The following is a 20866-nucleotide window of genomic DNA, read 5'->3' as shown; positions in this document are numbered from 1 at the left end:
GTGACACAAAACCGACTTAGGTACATAAACCTAAGAGCCATTTTGGTGTCTGGATAAGGCGCCAGGCTAGAAAGCAAGCGAGCATCCGTTCTAGTCCTACCTTATGCATGAAATCCGACTGGTTGATTTGGGACCAATCACCGGGAGACAGTGAGTTCGAATCCCGCCTTAGGCATGGAAACCTTGATGACTTTGGGCCAATCAGCAGGAGGCTATGAGTTCCGATCTCACCTTAGGTATGAAAGTCATCTGGGTGACCTTAGACCAGTCCCTCTCTTTCAGCCCCCACTCCAACCCACAGGGTTGTTGTTGTGGGGAAAACAGGAGGAGGAAGCTGTGTTGAGCATGTTCACCGCCTTGAGTTATTTGTAAAAATTAATAAAGGCGGGATATAAATAAATAACCCATACGAAGTCAAAATCAAAACCAGAATTATACGCCAAGGATGTTCAACTTTGCCAGTGATGTTCTCAGATACTTCTGCTGGAAAACCCTGGAGACAGATGATCTTCCCATTCCAACCATGGCGGTGCCTCCCAATGAATCTGTTTCTTTGAAAAGTAAATACAGGTAGTCCTCGATTTACGACCACGATGGAGCCCAAAATTTCTGTTGTTGAAACATTTTGAGTGAGCTTTCCCTCATTTTACGACTTTTCTTGCCACCGTTGCAAAGTGAATCACTGCAGTTGATAAGTTAGCAACCCGGTTGTTAAGCGAACCTGGCTTCCCCCATTGGCTTGGCTTGTCAGAAGGTCGCGAAAGGGGATCGCATGACCTCGGGACACTGCAACCGTCATAAATATGAGCCAGTTGCCAAGCATCTGAACTTTGATCGCACGACCATGGGGTCGTAACTATGAAAAACGGTCATAAGTCACATTTTTCAGTGTTGTTGCAACTTTGAACGGTCACCAAACCAGGGCTCTCCAACCTTGGCAACTTTAAGACTTGTGGAATTCTTCCCAGATTTCTGGAACTCTGGGAATTGAAGTCCACAAGTCTTAAAGTTGCCAAGGTTGGAGACCCCTGCACTACACAAACTGTTGCAAGTCAAGAGTCCAAAATTTTTGCAAGACAAGCAAATCTTGCCAGGTTTTGATTTTTTTCTGACTACATTCTCCAAAAAACAAACAAAAAACCCCACAAATGACTCTCGTGGGGGAATACAACTAATTTAACAGCCACCCTCACTAACTCCATCCGATTCTTTCTCCTGTCCCCGCCTCCTGTGCCTTTATTTGGGACCTGTGGGTGCACTTCCAGAAACACGATTCTGCATTTTCTTTTCTAAGAAATCTCCTGGGACTCGAGGCATTCTTGGAAATAAAAATCATGCCAGGAATGACTGTTATGTAGCATACTGGCAGTACACATTTTTGAAATTACAGCAGTATTTTTACAGCAGTATCAGATAAGGCAGGGATGTAGGCTTCAAGGGACGTGCTTTAACGGCCCGCTTTTAAGAAGCAACCAACATTTGGGAATGTGGGTTGTATGTTTGGTGTTTTATGAAAATCGCCTTGCAAAGTGAATGCTTAACATGATTTTTGTCTCGTGGGCTTGACGTTCCTATTTGATCGAAAGGTATCCTAGGTGGAACGAGAGAATCTGGAGAGCTCCAAATTCATTTTGTCCAACTCTGAGCTTTACGCTACAATTTCACATCTACATTGCACCTTTTATAAATCGGCTTATTCACCTGTTCATTTTATGCCTCGATACCGGGGGTCCTCGACGTACGACCACAACTGAGCCCAACATGTCTGTTGTGAAGCGAGACATTTTGCCCCATTTTGCGATTTTTCTTGCCTCAGTTGTTAAGTGAATCACCGCAACGGATAAGTTAGTAACCTGATCGTTAAGCGATCCTGGCTTCCCCATTGACTTTGCCTGTCAGAAGGTCCCAAAAGGGGATCACGTGACCCTGGGACGCTGCATGTCACAAATATGAACGGTTGCCAAGCATCTGAATGCTGATCACGTGACCACGGAGATGCTGCAAAGGTGGCAACTGTGAAAATTGGTTATGTGCTGTTGTAACTTTGAACGATCACTAAATGAACAGTTGTAAGTCAAGGACTACCTGTATTTTGAGTGAAGAATTCCCCCACTGATAAACTGGGCCGCGGTGTGGCTCAGGCTGTAAGAAGCCTGTTATTAAAACACAGCTGCCTGCAGTTACTGCAGGTTCTAGTCCCACCAGGTCCAAGGTTGACTCAGCCTTCCATCCTTTATAAGGTAGGTAAAATGAGGACCCAGATTGTTGGGGGTGCAATAAGTTGACTTTGTAAATATACAAATAGAATGAGACTATTGCCTTACACACTGTAAGCCGCCCTGAGTCTTCGGAGAAGGGCGGGATATAAAGGTAAATAAATAAAAAAAAACTCTTACTATCAAGACATTAGAGTTAGCAAAAATGCCCTTGTCTTTCATTTTTACCTATTGATTCTCGCCCTCTCCAAAGAGACTGAAAACACACCAATTGTTGTTTGAAAACTAATAAAGGAGAATATTTGTAGGTCAGGGTTGAAATGAGAGGTCGGTCCTTGGTGGTCTCTGAGCTTGGCTGCTTTCTTGCAGACGTTTCATTACCAAGCTAGCTAACTTCATCAGCGCACTGAAAATGTTACCTAGTTTGGGCAATGAAACCCTAAAAGAAAACAACCAAGCTCAGAGAGCACTCTTGGCCCTCTTATGTCTGAATACTTTGATATTTGAAGTTAGCTATTTCTTTTTATTCTCAATGCACATATCCACTAACCCCTGGATCGCCCCAGAAGGAGCATCAATTTACCCTGATCAAGAAACAAGAGACTGTTTTGATTTTAGATGCATTGGTTTCACCATGCATCCACTGTTCCATTGTTCAATTCCATTGAAGACCTGTATACTGCACAAATCAAGAAGAGGACTGTGAAAATATTTACAGATCCCTCACATCCTGGACATAAACTGTTTCAACTCCTACCATCAAAATGACGCTATAGAGCACTGCACACCAGAACAACTAGACACAAGAACAGTTTTTTCCCGAAGGCCATCACTCTGCTAAACAAATAATTCCCTCAACAATGTCAAACTATTTACTAAATCTACACTACTATTAATCATCTCATCATTTTCATCACCAATCTCTTTCCACTTATGACTGTATGACTGTAACTTTTTGTTGCTATCATTAAGGGGTTTTTAGTCTAGTATATTTTAACCTATCAGGCTAATTTTAAAATAAGTTTTTTAATCTGCTTTTTAAATTGTATATTGTATTATCTGTTTTATTTTTGCCTGTACACCGCCCTGAGTCCTTCGGGAGAAGGGCGGTATAAAAATAAAATAAATAATAATAATAATAATAATAATAATAATAATAATAATAATAATAATAATAATAATAATAATAATAATAATAATAATAATAATAAAGGGTTAAATTGCAACCTATGACCATCATTTGTGTTGTAAATGTTGTACCTTTGATGGTTTTTTTTTCTTTTTCTTTTTTTATGTACACTGAGAGCCTATGCACCAAAGACAAATTCCTTGTGTGTCCAATCACACTTGGCCAATAAAATTCAATTCAATTCTATTCTATTCTATTCTATTCTATTCTAAAGATGGCAAGCTGATTTCAGGAGTCATAGTTGAAAAACAAACAAAAAAAGTCAAGGAATAAAACAGGACTTTTGGCCTAACCTTCTGTTTTAACCAAAGACAAATTCCTTGTGTGTCCAATCACACTTGGCCAATAAAATTCAATTCAATTCAATTCAATTCTATTCTATTCTAAAGATGGCAAGCTGATTTCAGGAGTAATAGTTGAAAAACAAACAAAAAAAGTCAAGGAATAAAACAGGACTTTTGGCCTAACCTTCTGTTTTAATCGGTAACAGTTAATTGTCAAGCTTTATTCACAAATTCTGTACAGACCGAAAGAAGAGAGGGAAGGATGGAGAGGTTGCAGAACTTAAGGAAGCCACTTCTGAAGCAACAGTGATGGAATTTCCTGTAATGAAGAAAGAGAAGGAAGATCAGGAAATTTTACAGCCCAGATTTTGTGTGGCTCAGGTGTTGCAAGTTGACCCTGGCTATTTGCTTTCTGGGTGGGTTTGGAACAGAAATTAAGACAAAAAACAACTTTACTGCCGTTCAAGTCTTGCCCCCTGCCCCCCTCTCCCCCATGACAGGCTGAAGCTGTATAATTCCACTTCCCCATAGTGGCAGGTCCAGTGGTAAAACCCCTGTTCTACATACAGGAGGTCCCGTGTTTTAACCTCCATTAGAACTGGGGGGGGGGGGAACCTGTCTAAAACTTTGCAGAGCTTCAGCCAATCAAAACAAGTCAGGCACAGCCAAGATTTGCAACTTAGCACTGTTTTCATTCGGGCAGCAAGACTGAATTAATTCCTACCCCAAGATGACAATGCAATTTTTTTTTATAGAAATGCTGCCAGAAGTAATGCGGTTTGATAGAGGGGGGGTCTGCAAAAAAAATCACCCCCTTCCACGTTCACAATTCTCACAGCTGCAACCTTTACAAGGATTAAAAAGGAGTAGAAGGAAAGCTCTTTAACCAACAGAAGGGAATATTTGTAGCTCAGGGTTGAACTGTGGGGTCCTTGGTGCTGTCCGAGCTTGGTGGTTTTCTTGGAGAAGTTTCACTATCCAACTAGGTAACATCGGCAATGTCACGGTTCCAAGGAACACCCCCAACGAAATAAAGCTCTGAGGCTTGAGATTCCTCAGAGTTCCAGTTTATTAGAGATGTCATGTTGGCACAGCTGAGAAAACCCGAAGCTGAAAGCTTCCAGGTTTTCCACACCCAGTCGACAGTTCATAGCCCTGCCCCACACCCACAAGTTCATACACATTGTCCAATCAATTCTTCACACTCAATTGGATACAATCTTCCGGCAGTCTCCATCAGATGCAGGATGTCCTTGAATATGGAATGTTGTTATGACTAACTTTCTACCGCTCCAACAACAACCCCCTCCCAACTTCCCCAACTAAGAAGCAAAAAGAAAATTGCCTTCCAAAACTGACAGGCAGTTAATTTGGCAACATATCTGAACAGTGATGGCAGTGGCTAGAATGCAACCTTGCAGGCTAATTCAACCCACCGCCAGTTCGATCCTGGTGGGCTCAAGGTTGACTCAGCCTTCCATCCTTCCGAGGTCGGTAAAATGAGGACCCAGATTGTTGGGGGCAAGAGGCTGACTCTGTAAACCGCTTAGAGAGGCTGTAAAGCACTGTAAAGTGGTATATAAGCCTACATGCTACTGCTATTTGCATGCAGTTTGACCTCTCATTTTTTACAAGAATTTTTCTGTACTAAGTGACAGTTTTGTGCTTCTTTCTCCACATGGACCTGTATTAAAAATATACGCAGTCCTCAACTTATGACCACAAGTGAGCCCGCATCACAGATCATGATGGTCGCAAAGCGGGTCACCAAGTCGCCCTGCCTAATTTTATGACCTTTTTTTCTGGCAGCCGTTCAGCAAATGTGCCATTTACAAAGCAAACGCCACGGTCGTTATGGGAACCTATTGTTTGCTATGGGGTGCTTTTGTCTGGAAAATGGAAGCAAACATTAAAAATTGCACTCATGGGATTGTGGGATGCTGCAGACGGCCATAAATGCAGATCAGCTGCCGAGCACCCCAAATGTGGTCGCGTGACCATCCTCAGCCAGACGTCGTAACTTCAAATCTGGACTGCAAGTAGCATTTTTTCAAGGTCCATCATGACTTTGAACAGTTGCTTAACAATTGGTGGTAAATGGAGGACTAACTGTCCTGAAAATCAAAGTGTATTCAGTTTAAGTTCTTATCAGAAGGTCAATGCAGGTTTCTTATCCTGCTGCGCCACCTAGTGGCAGAGAGATGCTGAGCAACACTCCCAATGGTTCACCGCCCTAGAGATGCAGAGTGGACATTTATAATCTGAGCGGATTCGGATTATCTAGCTTGGTTTGCCAGGAAACTGAATTTATATATATATTTTTTGCTCGCAAACAACCTAGACCAGGGGTCTCCAATCTTGGCGACTTTAAGCCTGGAGGACATCAACTCCCCCAGCCAGCTTTGTTGTGATCCACTTAACGACCGTGGCAAGAAAAATAGTAAAATGTGGTAAAATTCACTTAACAACTGTTTTGCTTAGCAATGGAAATTATGGGCTCTGTTGTGGTCATTAGTCAAGGACTATCTGTATTGCCTGACCAGAAAAAAACACTGCACCCCTCGACTATAAAACCTCAAATGCCAGCTGGAGACTGAACAGGGAGCTGTAAGCAGATGTCGGAGGCTAAAACGAAGCAGAAACCCAAGGGGGATTACTTACCTGCTCACTCCAAAGCTTTCACAATTGCTTCGTTGGCTTCCACATTGATCTGCGCTTCTGCTTTTGCTACCTCGTCGGTGGCCGATGCGAGTTCCGACAAGGCTTTGTCCAAATTGGACTTGGCTGTCTGTGTACAGGGAAAAAATATCAGGGTTTAAGGCAAAAGAAGCAACATCAGTACATGTGGGGGCCTTGTTAGGGAAAGAGAAATTGATGTGGACCAAAAGGCACCTGCAGGAACTTTAAGATGCATGGACCTCAACTTCCAGAATTGCCAGCATGGGTGACCTGGATGACTGAGAATCTCTACAGACTTTTAGCTTACAGAATTTGGGATGAACGCTCTTTGAATGGTGGGGGAGAAGGAATGGATTTCCAGAGGAAAAATTGCAGACGACAGGAACCAGGAGCACCAGTCAGGTGGCCCTGAGGACACGGATAAACCTCCTTCAACAACCCTTTAAATAGGGGTGTCAAACTCGATTTCATTGAGGGCCGCATCAGGGTTGTGTTTGACTTTGGGGTGCCGTGGTGGGTGTGGCCAGCTTGATGTCATTCATTTGGGGGTGTGTGGCTGTGGTGGCCTAAGCACTTTGCCAGCAAAAATGGGTTCCTAAGCTACATTATTGACTGTGACAGCCTCCTGCAACCAGTGCAAATGGAGCTTTGGGTGGGGGGGCAACGCACAGCCCTCGTGGGCTGCGTTTTCGCTGGCAGAACCACCGCAGGCCAGTCCTTCATTGTTTCCAGGGTGGCCCCATGGGCCAGATCCAAGCACCCTGTGGGCTGGATCCAGCCCCTTGGTCTTGAGTTTGCCACCCCTACTCTAAAAGGATGCAAATGACCAGCTGTCTGCAAGGAATATAAATCCTTTGGTTCCCCACCATCCTGTCAGAGCGGAAGAAGCTTCCTGGATGAGAAGCGAAACGTCTTCAAAAGCAAAAAGGAAGTCCAACTGCCTCCTGAAAAAGCACCTTTGGGACAACCATGAGTTGGATGACTGAGCATCTCTACAGACTGCCAACCAGCATGTTTGCATTAATGAGTCCCATTCATGTCTTGTATAGAGTTTTTAATATTCAAGAGATTAGTGCTCGAGAGATTCTTGGTGCTCTCTCTGTTTTCTTGCAGACATTTCATTACCCAACTAGGTAACATCATCAGTGCTAGGTAAGGAATGGGGTTTGCTCTCAGTTTAAACCCCACTCCTTACTAGCACTGATGATATCACCTAGTTTGGGTAATGAACCCTCTGCAAGAAAACCACCAAAGCTCAGAGAGCGTCAAAGACCTTTCATTTCAAACTTCACTACAAAAATAAGCACTTCTTTAACCAAAGCGTTTTTTTTAAAACTTTAAATACTGACTGGAATAGTAACTGAGCTACAGCAGAATTGATTTTTTTTTTAAAAAAGAGAGTGAACTGCAGTGCTGCTGAGTCAGCATGGTGCAGAGAAATCCCTCCTAATTTGGCAGCCAAGCGAGGATTGTCCGCAGAGGGAGGTGGAGGGAAGAAATGAAAAGAGGAGAAGACAGACAAATACTAACCGCAGCATCGAGCTGATCCAATAAAGCTACTTCTTCAGCTAACAGCTGGACAGAGGAATCTGCATTCACGGTGAGAGAACCGCTGCTCACTACACAATTGCAAAGAAATGGTATAATCAGTCAGCGACAAAGTGATTAGAATTCCCTCCCTAGGGAGATTTGCTTATTTCATTCCTTTTCTAGATAGGCGGTGATGGATGTTCTCTGGGTGACGCCTAGCTAATGAAATGCATGAGGTAGAAAACTACAATCAATGATGGTGAGGGGAGCAGCCAGAGGTCAGAAAATGCAGACTGTAACAAAGCCAAAGCAAAACCACCAGCAAAATAGAGCAACCACTAATCCTCAAATTATTTAAAATATCCAGAGGAAAAAGAAGATTTCTGCTAGCTGCTTAAGGTACACCTTCAGGTTTTTTCCTGTATCTTCCTCTTCTCCACAAAAATGCATTGCGGAAAAAACCATTCATTCCCTGAAAGAAAAAAGGCTTACTTTTTGCCTAGAAACAATACTGCCTCCCCCCACACACGATAATTAAAATTTCAATGAAGAAACAATGAAGAATCCTGGGAATTGTAGTCTAACATGCCTGGAGAAAGTTAACCAGGGACTGAATAAATCTAAATATAACTAGAGTGGATTAGGGTGTAAGGCAGGGGTGAAATGCTCCCGGTTCGGACCGGATCGGCTGATCTTGTAGCGATGGCGGTGGCAAAAAACGGTAGCAAAAATCCCTGCCCCCCCCATGCCCAACTGAGCCACGCAATTGTCAGAGCCTTTTTTTTTTTACTTTTAAAAGCATTTTTTTACAACCTCTTCAGCTGAAGAGGTTGTAAAAAAATGTTTTTAAAAGTTAAAAAAAGGATTGCGCGCCACAGCTGATCACCCCCCTGCATGCGCTGTTCTACTTACACCATGCCTCCTTTTGGCGTGCATTGCACGCGCACCTCGCATTTGGTGCATGGTGCGCAATGCGCATGCACATGCAGGGCACATGTGCAGCCAGCGAATCGGTAGTAAACCAGTTCAGATTTCACCACTGGTGTAAGGGGCTTCCTCTCTTAACTGAGATAAAGTACAAGTAGTCCTCAACTTATGACAATTGAGCTCAAAATTTCTGTTGCTAAGCAAGACAGTTAAGTGACACAGGTGTTAAGTGAATCAATGCAGTTATGTTAGTAACATGGTTGTTGAGTGAATCTGGCTTCCCGCATTGACTTTGCTTGTCAGAAGTCGTAAAAAGTGATCATGTGACCCTGGAAAAACTGCATCATAAATACATGCCAGTTGCTAAACCATCTGAATTTTGATCATGTGACCATGGGGTACTGCAAGGGTCATAAGCAGTAGTGGGATTCAATTTCGGTCACTACCGGTTTGCTTATAGGCGTATGCACATGCGACGCTTCTATGCATGCATGATCCTTCTGCCCATGCGCAGAGACGTCCGGGGTGAGTGGGCGGAGCCTCCCGCCATCACTAGTGGTTCGCTCGATCAGGGGCGAACCGGTAGCAACCCACCACTGGTTATAAGTACGAAAAACAAGTCATTTTTTTCTCAGTGCAGTTGTAATGGCCACTAACAAATAGTTGTAAGTCAAGGACTAGTTTGTTGCCAAGTCAGGCATCTTACATTGCTACCATTTTATTAGCTCAGTGGGTGAACGGGAGTGAGCCTGGTCACTTTTAATCCTTTCTGTGCATATATAGCAATAGCACTCAAGACTTATATACCGCTTCACAGTTCATTACAGCCCTCTCTAAGCGGTTTACAGGGTCAGTATATTGCCCCTAACAACCTGGATCCTCATTTTACCCACCTCCGAAGGATGGAAGGCTGAGTCAACCTTGAGCCTGGTGAGATTTGAACTGCCAAATTGCAGTCAGCCGGCAGTCAGCAGAAGTAGCCTGTGGTACTGCACTCTAACCACTTCGCCATATATGGTTCATATATAGGTACATAGAACATAGAATCACAGGACTGGAAGGGACCTTGGAGGTCTAAGTCCAGCCTGCAGCTTAAGTACCATCCTGATCAAATGATTTTCCAGTCTAGTCTTCCCCTTTTCTCGGACACAACCTCTCAAGGACTGGAAGACAATTATGTCTCCCTTAATTCTTCTCTTAGCCTACAGGCCCCTTATCATCTTTGTTGCTCTTCCTTGCACACTTTCTAAGGTCTCAGCAACATGCTTGTAATTATAGTGACCAGAACTAGACATTTTATTCACAGTGTGGCTTCACGAAGTGTGGTATAAAGTGGTATTATTTGTCCTGACCTTGATGCTATTATGGTGATTAATCTTTGGAAGTTAATAGCTAGTCAATATTTGGAAGAAAGAGAACTAATTTAGGGAGGCAAACGAGTCCTTTCTCTTTAGCTGTGAACAATAGTTTTGCAAAACATATTTGCAAAATACGATGAGAATGTTTTCATTCAAGGGAAAGTTTGTGCTCAGAAACACTTCAGCAGCTACTTTAGCTAATTAACTAACATAAATTAAACTAATATATTTTTAATATGTTAAAAAAATAACATAAATTATTGATGGTTCCCAAGCCCAGTTTGTAGATCCTCAGAAAACTGTACTGCAGATCTTTTCTAAAAGATACCCTCAGCTAAAATAATTTCCTGTTCTTTTACCAGCCATCATTTTCACATGTACCAAAGTATTTTTTGGAGGAGCCATCCTCATCAAAGACGGTTACAATGCCAGGTCTCAAGACTTGCAGAGTGGGAACGTGAGCGGCCAAGATGCCAAAGGAGCCACTTAAGGTGGGAACGTCCACCTGCTTCACAACAGCAGCATTGTAGAAAATCTGTAGGGAAAACAATGAGAAAGAAAATACAGGTAGTTCTCAAGATACAACTGTTCATTTAACAACTGTTCAAAGTTACAACTTAGCACTGAAAAAGTGATTTATGACCATATTCACACTTATGGGCATTGCAGCATCCCCATGGTCACATGATTAAAATTCAGACGCTTGGGAACTGACTCACGTTTATGACCAGTGTAGTTTTCCAGGGTCATGTGATCCCCTTTTGTGGCTTTCTGACAAGCAAAGTCAGTGGGAAAACTAGATTCACTTAACAACCATATTACTAATTTAACAACTGCAGTGATTCACTTAACAACAGTGGCAAGGAAGCTCATAGAATAGAATAGAATAGAATAGAATAGAATAGAATAGAATAGAATAGAATAGAATAGAATAGAATAGAATAGAATAGAATAGAATTTTTATTGGCCAAGTGTGATTGGAAACACAAGGAATTTGTCGGTGCCTATGCTCTCAGTGTACATAAAAGAAAAGATACCTTCATCAAGGTACAACACTTACAACACTTAATGATAGTCATAGGCTACAAATAAGCAATCAGGAAACAATATCAGTATAAATCGTAAGGATACCAGCAACAAAGTTACAGTCATAAGTGGAAAGAGATGGGTAATGGGAACGATGAGAAGATTAATAGTAGTGCAGATTTAGTCAATAGTTTGACAGTGTTGAGGGAATTATTTGTTTAGCAGAGTGATGGCCTTTGGGAAAAAACTCTATACCCTCGTTTTGAGGGTAGGAGTTGCATAAAATGGAAAAAAAATCCACATAATTTAGGGCTCAGTTGTGGTTGTAAATCAAGGTCTACCTGTAAAGGTGTATCTCCAACGAACCTGAAAAGGAGAGAAAGCCCTGCAGCAGGATTTTTTTTTTTAAAAGATAAAGCAAGAGAGAGCTGATAATTAATTATTCTTGATTCCTATGCAGGATACTTATATACTGGCCAAAGTTGCTGACAATCAAATGGTATATAAATTTAAAAAAAATAATTATCAGGGTACAGAACCCACGGCCTCCAAAAATTTGAAAGGGATGTCCTCCAGCTCCAATCCAGGGAGCCCAATACAGACAGTCCTCGATTTATGACCAGAATGGGAACCAGAATTTCAGTTGCTTAACCCAAGGCGGCTGGTTAAGTGAGTCGCGCCCAATTTCAAAGCCTTTCTTCCCATGGGTTGTTAAGTGAATCATGCCGGGGGCAGGGGGTTGGACTAGAAGACCTCCAAGGTCAATTCCAACTGTGTTATTATGTTATGTTATGTAGTTGTTAAGCGAATCCAGCCTCCTCCGCCTACATTACCTGCTTTGCAACTCGATCTGGCTAACTAGGAGCTGCCCTTCTTCATCGGGCACGTTCACACAACCGGGTTAAACTCGGGTTAACAAAACACGCGAGCTTCACGGATGCCCAAACCCATAAGGCGGTTCCGACGACGAACCCAGCAGCAGATCCGGCGCTGCCGCCCCGAGGCCCACATGCCCGCCTCAGTTCGGTTGCCATGGCAATACCTGAGAGGGCGAAGCGAAGGTGAAGGCCAGCTGTGCAGGGCCCGTAGCAGCAGCTGCCGCCGCTTCGGCATAATGACGGGACGGGGACCGGGACCCCAACACCAAAGCGCGGGCGAGAAAACGACCGACGGGGAACATGGCGAAGCCACCAAGGGCAGAGAGGAGGAGAAGCAGAGAGGTCGACCGGCAACCAGGCCTGGCCTACAACTCCCAGCAGGCTCCGCGGCGAGGGAAGGAGAGAAAAAGAGGGTTTGCCGCGAGGCATGACGGGAAGCAGAATTCTTTTACGAACATGAACGGATACTTTTTTTTCCCCAAAAAGCACCGCGGCATAAACTCCACCCACTCCAAGGAAAACTTTGCTCAATGCCGAACTGCATTTCCCAGCACCTCATACCGCCAACAGCCTCCTGATACGTCGCTTCTGACAAGGCCCCGCCCGCTTCCCCGTGATGCATGGGGGAAATTGACCAATAGCCACTGAGGTTCCCCCAGGCGGCGGTGCTGCGTGGGAACTGTAGTCCCGATTTCTGCGAGTCGACCCCGATGTTCACTTAATCTCTTTTATTTAGCCCCGTGCGGATTTTTCTCTCCTTATTTTTAATTTATTTAAATTTTTAAATTTATTTAATTTAATTTAATTTAATTTATTTTTAAAATATTCGGGTTCCGCTTTCGACCCCCTCCTTTCACGGCTTCAAGAACAAGGCAATTCCCGGTAGAAATCCTGCCGGGCCTCCTTTCCCAATTGAGGTAAAGAACCGGAAGTTGGTCCGACGCTGCACTGCGGCCCTCGGCGGCACTTCCGGTCCGTTTTTTCCTCAGAATCGGCGTTTGCCGATCCGAATGGCGGCGACTGGCTTCGTTTGGCCGCTGGCGCTTTGGATGGTGGTAGTCGCAGCGGCGGCGACGACGCACTCGAATAAGACGGAATCCGTCGAAGCCGCGGCTCTCCCTCCTTCCCTGACGCCGAAAGAGAAAAGCCACGAGAGTGTCTCCCGGCCCGATTCCACCGCCACAACCACGACGCCATCCGGGTCCCCGCCGTCGGGGCTGTCGGGATTGGGGCTGCCGGCCCTTCACCGCGCGCTCTACGTCCTGGCCGGCCTGGCGGGCATCGGCCTCATCTACTATCTCGGAGGCTGCACGTTTCGGTGAGGAAGGCCGGGGCTTCCATACGGGTGGGGTGGGTCTAGATGACCTCTAGGGACGCCAGTCCTAATTGGCCGCCTTTTATCGGCTAAGGGAGAAGGACCTGCCTCAATCAGGCGTCCTCAGCAAGTTGTCATTTTTATTTATTTTTATTATTTTGTCACAACAGTATATATAAGCATAAGCATGAAAGTAACTATATAATATATAAGCATATATATATAAGCATAAGCATGCAATAACTGTATTAATTGGATATAATGAAAGGAAACAATAGGACAGGAACGGTAGGCAGCTTCAGCTTCCAGCCAGCCCGTCAGTTGGGATGCTAACTGGAGTTGATAGTCTCAGAGCATGTGAAGAGTACTAACTGGGAGTAAGATTGATCTCTTTGATTCAGTTCCTAATAGAGAAACTATTAGCAGTCAAGCAAGCATCCTATCTCTGTAAAGTGCCGGTTCCCTATAATAATTATTCAGCATTAACAGGAAGTGTTTAAGATTGATAATAAATACAGATTGTCCTCTACCTATGACCAAAATTGAGCGAAGAATTTTTGTTGCTAAGTGAAACAGTTATGAAGTGAGTTTTGCCCCCATTTTACGACTTTTCTTGCCAACATTTGGTAAGTGATTTATTTATTTATTTATTTATTTTGATTTTTATACCGCCCTTCTCCCGAAGGACTCAGGGTGGTGTACAGCCAAGTAAAATACACTGTATACAAATTAAAAGAAATTTAAAAAGAAACATATTATGATGTGGCCGAAAAATTTAAAACAATTTAAAATCTTAAAATATAAATAACCCCAATAAAATTTTAATCCAGTCCCGCTTGAATAAATAGGTGCGTTTTCTGCAATTTAACTGCAATTGCTAAATTAGTAACCCGGTGAATCCGGCTTCCCCATTGACTTTGCTTGTCAAAAGTCTCCAAAGGTCTCCAAACATGATCACATAATCTCGGCACACTGCAGCTGTTGTAAATGTGAACCAATTGTCAAGTATCCGAATGCATAAATCGCATGTCTGTGGGGATGCTGCAATGGTCGTAACAGCGGTGAAATCCACTTAACTTTGCTGATGTAATGGCATCCCGGTGGGTGGGTGGAGCCTCCCACCGCCGGTGCTACCGGTTCGTGCGAGCTGGATAGATCCAGCTGGATTTCATCGCTGGGTCATAAGTGTGAAAAATGGTCATAACTCTTTTTTTCAGCGCCATTGTAACTTTGAACGGTCACTAAACGAACTGTTGTAACTCAAGGACTACCTTTAGTGGCAGTTCTCTGAGACAAACTACGAGGAGATCTTCAATAGGACTGCATGTGGAGTCAATTTTATATTTAGGTAGTCCTCGACTTAAAACAGTTCATTTAGTGACTGTTCAAAGTTACAACAGCACTGAAAAAAGTGATTTATGACCATTTTTCACACTTGTGGCCATTGCAGCATCCCCACGGTCACGTGATCAAAGTTCAGATCCTTGGCAAGTGATTCATATTTATGACCGTTGCAAAGTCCTGGGGTCATGGGATCCCCTTTTGTGACCTTCTCTCAAGCAAAGTCAATGGGGAAGTCAGATTCACTTAACAACTGCGTTACTAACTTAACTGCAGTGAGTCATTTAACAACCGTGGCAAGAAAAATCACAAAATGGGACAAAACTCACTTAACAAATGCCTCACTTAACATTATGGTTGTAAGTCAAGGACTACATGTATTTTTCTATTTGTTGTTACTTAGGACACATTGATTAGTGTAATAAATCTAATATAATAATATGCATATAAAATCAGGGGCCTAGTCTTTGCTCAGTTGCCTGAGAGTGCCTTTCCTCTGGAGATACCAGCCACAGTGGAAACCTGTTGTTAAGACCTCAGGCACTAAAGCCCAACACTGCCCATTAGTCTCATAAACTTGATTTAACATTGCCTTTAAGGGGGGAATCCTCTTAAACTGGCAGAAGTAATAAAGCAATGGTCCCAAAAGGCTCCTGGATCTGAATACCTTCCATTACTAGTTCTGGATGGGATTCTACTCTCCTAGATTAAGGCGGGCTAAAATTTGGAGGTGCTCCCAGTTTCATGGTTGAGTCTTAAAGAGCAGATGCCAGCTGTGGTCAGGAAGCTTTTGTGCAACTCTGTCTTGTTTTGCCTGTATCGAGAGGCTGCACTCAGAGTCACACATGCCTTAGTCACTTCCTGGTTAGACTGTTGCAACATGCATGAAGCTGCCTTTGAAAAGCAGCTGATCCAGAATGTGGCAGCCTATACTTGCTTTCAGTACATTTCCAAGTGCAATGTAAGGGGCCAGCTATGGTGTGAGGCCAAGATATTTGAGAGGTCAATTGTCTCCCAACTGTCTCACTAGATATACTGATAAGCAACCTGAACTTAAGGAGCAACTTCCTAACTGTGGGGAAAATTAACCAGTGGAATAGCTTGCCTTCAGAAGTTGTAGATGCTTCATCACCTGAAGTTTTTAAGAAAAGACTGGACAACCACCTATCTGAAATCGTACCGTGTTTCCCCGAAAATAAGACTGGGTCTTATATTAATTTTTGCTACAAAAGACGCATTAGGGCTTATTTTCTGCTTAGGTCTTATTTTGGGGGAAAATACGGTACTAAATGCATCCATCTGGCTGACAATCTTAACTGGGGCTTATTTTGGGGTTATTATGAGCATCCTGAAAAATCATGCTAGGACTTATTTTCTGATTGGGTCTTATTTTCAGGGAAACAGGATAGCAAAATGGGCCTTCTCCACGACTTTCTGTAAAGCAGTGTCATTTTATATTATGCCTTCTTAGTCAAATCACCTGCCCTGTGGAACAGCTTCCCCCTGAGCTTTAGATGACTCTGATCCTATTGGCCTTGTGCTTTGAAAATTTAATTATATTTTTTTGCTGGTTTTATAGACAAGTTCCTGTTTTATGCTTTGCTAGCCGAGTGGACTTAGTTGAGAAAGATGGCCCATTATATGGACTTGTGAACTAAGTTTGTGAATAAATTCCGCAACTGATTGTAGACTTATTTCATAGGACAAGGAAACCTCCACGGAAAAAATACGGACTTCTGTCCAACTCAGAAGATCCCATGGAGATGGCTTCTCTAGAGAGTGACGAAGATACGGTATTTGAAATAAGGAATTTGAGACGGTGAGAATCAGTTTCCTTGTGCGTTCTTTAGTTTGCTGCAGCAATACAAATGATTCCTAGGGACAGGGCTGCAGGATAGTGTGATTGGATTGCAAGGAATTATAGATTCTTTGCATACTAATTACTTTTTGCCTATTTTGTTCAGGGCTGGAGACCTTAAGGCCCTTCTGATTATGTTTGTATCAGTCTTTGCGAGCCTGGATTATGATGCTTAATTCAACAGTTTCAGTACTTGAACAGAATTTAATTTGTATTGCTTGCTTAGACATTCTTTATGCAGCTCGATTGTACTATTTTTTTGTAATTGTTAAATTGTAAACTGCCCAAAGTTATCCAACTGAGAAGGGCAACTGTATAAATCAAATAAGCCAGGCAATTTGAAATCAAGGAGAAAACATGCAAATGTAATGCTATGGATATTGACTCTAATATCCATAATTCTGTGGAAACCTCGTGTTTAACCAGTCAGTTTGTAGAAACTGTTTTATGTCTGTTCTGTTGAACTAAGTGTTTATAATCCTTATTTCTCTGGTCAACTTATGGAATTGGGAATTAACTTCAGTTAATTAGTTAACTACCTCTTAAGTCTATCCAGAGTAATTTATTTCAAGTTTTTAAACTGATTTGTCACTTATATTGCCATGATGTGGAGTGAACTGTAATTTCTCTTCTTCCATATTAAATATTGGCATTATTTTAATAATAATTTATTAAACTTATTGCCCAATTCCCAGCAATTCTTTAAGTAGTATTTAAACATTTAATAATTAACATTTAAAATTTAAAAAGGAATTTATGGCACATGAAAGCCAGCTGGGTGATTTTGGGCTTATCACCAGGAGACTGAATTCTAGTCCTGCCTTAGGCACGAAAGCCAGCTGGGTGACTGGAGCCAGTCCCTCTCTCAGCCAACTCACTTAGGTTGCAGTTGTGGGGAAAAATAGAAGGGGGAAGGAGTATTAAATATGGAAGGGAAGGAGGGAAGGGAAGGGAAGAAGGAAGGAAGGAAGGGCCACAAGTCAGAGTCTCTTTCCTACCTGTTTTGCTTTCCCTGTTCCTGCTCGCTCTTCCCGCCTTCTCAAGGCCAGAGCTAAACTGAGCTCTGCTGAAAAATTCTATTAATCCTCAGAGTAATCTGAGACTGAAAAAAATTATGCAGCGAGAGGGTAGTAATCCAGCTAAAGAGCGGCGCATTTATTCAAATTAAGAATCTGTTAGATTTGAATATTATCTGATATTATTAAATGTAAGTGAAAGAATATACAGAGTTGCAACCGCAACTAATTACCTGGTTTCCTGCAGTGAACTGAAATTTCCTTTAGGCAAGACAGCTTTATGGTAAATGGTAGCTTTTAACAAATTCGATTACACACCCGAGGTAAATTTTGGTGGAAATACGCTTTTTTGCTTTTCGGGCTTTGATTTAACAATCTGCGACCAAGATGCATAGCTATGGTAATGAAAATATATATATATATATGCTGTCTGGTTTTATTGTGTTTTAATTTTTTTATGTAAGCTGTCTAACAAGACCACATGTCCCTAAAAGACAGCATACAAATTCATATATACATATATCATTTGGTTTAAAGAAGTATTTGTATGCTGTCTTTTAGGGACACGTGGCCTTGTTAGACAGCTTACATAAAAAAATTAAAATACAATAAAACCAGACAGCACCTCAACAAATTAAGATCGCTCGGTTAAAGCATTGTAAGTGTTGTTCCTCTTGACAAACGCCAAGCCGCCTAATGGATTATTGATGTTAAGACTAGAAAAATGGAAAACCTTTTACCAAAAAATGAGCTAAAGGCTTTTTGAATATTGGCAAAGGAAGTATCTCAGTGGGCACAAAAAACTCAAGAATTCTTGAGTTGAAGAGTTTATAAGACACACTCGCCACTCCCCCCCCCCAAAAAAGAAGGTGGTAATGTTGGTGCTTCTTATACACCAAATATAGGCATTTTTGGCCTCCCAAAGCTCTGCCCCGCTCATCCCATTTTTGCGAAAAAATGGGCCTCTTTTTTGCAAAAACAGGGGGCGCAGAGTGTTTGGGAGGCCTGCAGAGTCCTCCTGAGGGCTGGGGAGGGCAAAAACTTTTTTTTTCTTACTTGCCTCTTCGAAATCTTGGTACGTCTTATACACCGGTGTGTCTTATAGTCCGAAAAATACGGTACCCTCTTGCTATACAGATAGTCCTTGACTTACAATTTGTCGCTTTATGACTGTTACGATGGACCTACCTGGGGGCTAATTATGAGCTGGCTTCAAAGTTACAATGGTTCCCTTTTCTCTCTTGTGGTCACATGACTGAACGTCACATACGTGGCTGCTGGAGCACATTTATGGCTGATGGCAGCATCCAGTGATCACATGACCATGTTTTATGATGGTTTTGCCATCATAACTATGCCAAGAGCAAAGCATTGGTCCAGTTAACGACTACGGCAGCCATTTTATGACTGCGGTATTTGCTTAACGACTGCTGCAAAAAATGATCATCGGTCATGTGCCTGACCTGTTTTATAACTGTCACAAGTTACGACCATGATGGGCAAGCTCCGTTATGGTCATAAGTCAATGACTATGTAGTGTAGTGTGTGCTTGCTGAATTAATCTTACAGGAGCCGAAAAGATCTTTGAGACAGATCCTGAGGTTTAAGTAGGGACATCTGAGTTGTAATGGACTTTCAGATAATCTGATCCTATTTTTTTATTTTATTTTTTTAAAATAATTTTTTGTTTTGAGGCACAATTGTCTCCTGACAGTCTGCACATTTCAAAATACAGTCTAAAGCACGAGTGTCAAACTCACGGCGTCACGCCATCACGTGACGTGTCGTGATGTTTTTCCCCTTCGCAGAGCTGAAGTTGGCGTCGCCTGAGAGTGACGCATCTGACCTGGGTCTAAAGCAGGGGTCTCCAACCTTGGCAACTTTAAGCCTGGAGGACTTCAACTCCCAGAATACCCCAGCCAGCTATGCTGGCTGGGGAATTCTGGGAGTTGAAGTCCACCAGGCTTAAAGTTGCCAAGGTTGGGGACCCCTGGTCTAAAGGCCCAAAGAAATCCCCTCTATCAACTTGAAAGTAGGACTTTGACTTAGAAAAGCTTGATGTCAGTTGGGCACATTGAGTCCAGCTGAAACTACAACTGAACTTACCTCAAAAGGCAGCCAGTTACAGCTAGTCCTCAAGTTACGACCACAGTTGAGCCCAAAACTGATGTTGTTAAGTGAATCGTTGCACCTGTTAAGTTAGTAGGATCGTTGTTAAGTGAATCTGGATTTCCCATTGATTTTGCTTGTCAGAAGGACATGACTCTAGGACAAGGGTATCAAACTCGATTTCATTGAGGGCCGCATCAGGGTTGTGTTTAACCTCGGGAGGCTGGGGTGGGCGTGGCCAGCTCGATGTCACTCGTGTCGGGAGGCACCTGTGGTGATCCTAGCGCTCTACCAGAGAAAACAGGCTCCCGAGCTCCGTTTTTGGCTGCGACGGCTTCCTGCAACCCTCTGCACCTGGCCCTCCCAAACTTTGTTTTTGCTGGCAATGGCACCGCGGGCTGGTCCTTCACTGTTTCCAAGTCGGCCTTGCGGGCCAGATCTAAGCACCTAGAAGGCCGGATCCGGCCCCTGGGCCTTGAGTTTGACACCCCTACCCTAGGACACTGCAACCGTCATGAATACGAACCAGTTGCCAAACACTTTGAATTTTGATCGTGTGACCATGAATGCTGCAACGGTCATTAAGTGTGGAAAAATGGTTATGTCATGTTTTTTTTCTGTGCCGTTGTAACATTGAACGGTCACTAAACGAACAGCTATAGGTCGAGGACTATCTGTACTGAATTGAATTCGGCAATTGAGTCTTAACGCTGTTTTTTTGTTCTCTAGGTGATGATGGGACTTGTGGATTTTCCAGCTTGACTAGAGAAGAAGCAGTTTCACCAATGGAAGAAACTTGAACCTCTGTTACTTTAAAATAATAATAATCCTGAAGTTCCTTGCGATGTAAAAACCTGGCAGTGTGAAACTTTCTCTTCAGGCCCCTCGAACGAGAGAATGGCCGTACAGCCATGACAGTGAATGTATCTGCCTGGAGTTGCAAAACTGCAGGCAGAAAAATTAGGAGGGTTCCTCAGGGTGGGGCTTTCTACCTTGCTAACCAATTTCGGAACGAGCGGCTGAGATGCAAAGCTGCCATTCACAGTTTGAAGCGGGCACCGGCCGCCGTCGCTTAAGATGAGATCTTTCTTACCAGGAAAGTTGGACCTTCTTAAGATTGGAAAATTCAAGGATGCACTT

General features: G+C 43.0%; 2 protein-coding genes across 2 annotated transcripts; one reads left to right on the top strand and one right to left on the bottom strand.

Annotated features, from left to right (window-relative positions):
• Positions 1 to 3861: 3861 nt before the first annotated feature.
• Positions 3862 to 12477, bottom strand: ATP5F1D (ATP synthase F1 subunit delta). Its single transcript, XM_058163523.1, has 5 exons — positions 12252 to 12477; positions 10565 to 10718; positions 7899 to 7987; positions 6351 to 6477; positions 3862 to 4008 (listed from the first exon to the last, which is right to left on the bottom strand). The coding sequence occupies exons 1-4, from the start codon at positions 12387 to 12389 to the stop codon at positions 6355 to 6357; spliced, it is 504 nt and encodes a 167-aa protein (XP_058019506.1). The 5' UTR covers positions 12390 to 12477; the 3' UTR covers positions 3862 to 4008; positions 6351 to 6354.
• Positions 12478 to 12749: 272 nt separating this feature from the next.
• FAM174C (family with sequence similarity 174 member C) lies at positions 12750 to 20644 on the top strand. The gene is made up of 3 exons (XM_058163524.1): positions 12750 to 13405; positions 16446 to 16562; positions 20456 to 20644. The coding sequence occupies exons 1-3, from the start codon at positions 13098 to 13100 to the stop codon at positions 20457 to 20459; spliced, it is 429 nt and encodes a 142-aa protein (XP_058019507.1). The 5' UTR covers positions 12750 to 13097; the 3' UTR covers positions 20460 to 20644.
• The last annotated feature ends 222 nt before the right edge of the window (positions 20645 to 20866 follow it).

The sequence above is a fragment of the Ahaetulla prasina genome, chromosome 1, assembly GCF_028640845.1.
Source record: "Ahaetulla prasina isolate Xishuangbanna chromosome 1, ASM2864084v1, whole genome shotgun sequence".
Taxonomy (NCBI): domain Eukaryota; kingdom Metazoa; phylum Chordata; class Lepidosauria; order Squamata; family Colubridae; genus Ahaetulla; species Ahaetulla prasina.
The sequence above is the reverse complement of the archived record's forward strand: the minus strand, read 5'-3'. Positions and strand labels throughout refer to the sequence as shown.

Coding starts and splice junctions, on each gene's coding strand:
- ATP5F1D (XM_058163523.1), bottom strand. CDS start 12,389: ATGTTCCCCGTCGGTCGTTTTCTCGCCCGCGCTTTGGTGTTGGGGTCC. Junction 7,988..10,564: donor CTCCTCCAAAAAATACTTTG/GTACATGTGAAA, acceptor GCAATTGTGTAG/TGAGCAGCGGTTCTCTCACC. Junction 6,478..7,898: donor TGGATCAGCTCGATGCTGCG/GTTAGTATTTGT, acceptor CCCTGTACACAG/ACAGCCAAGTCCAATTTGGA.
- FAM174C (XM_058163524.1), top strand. CDS start 13,098: ATGGCGGCGACTGGCTTCGTTTGGCCGCTGGCGCTTTGGATGGTGGTA. Junction 13,406..16,445: donor CTCGGAGGCTGCACGTTTCG/GTGAGGAAGGCC, acceptor CTTATTTCATAG/GACAAGGAAACCTCCACGGA.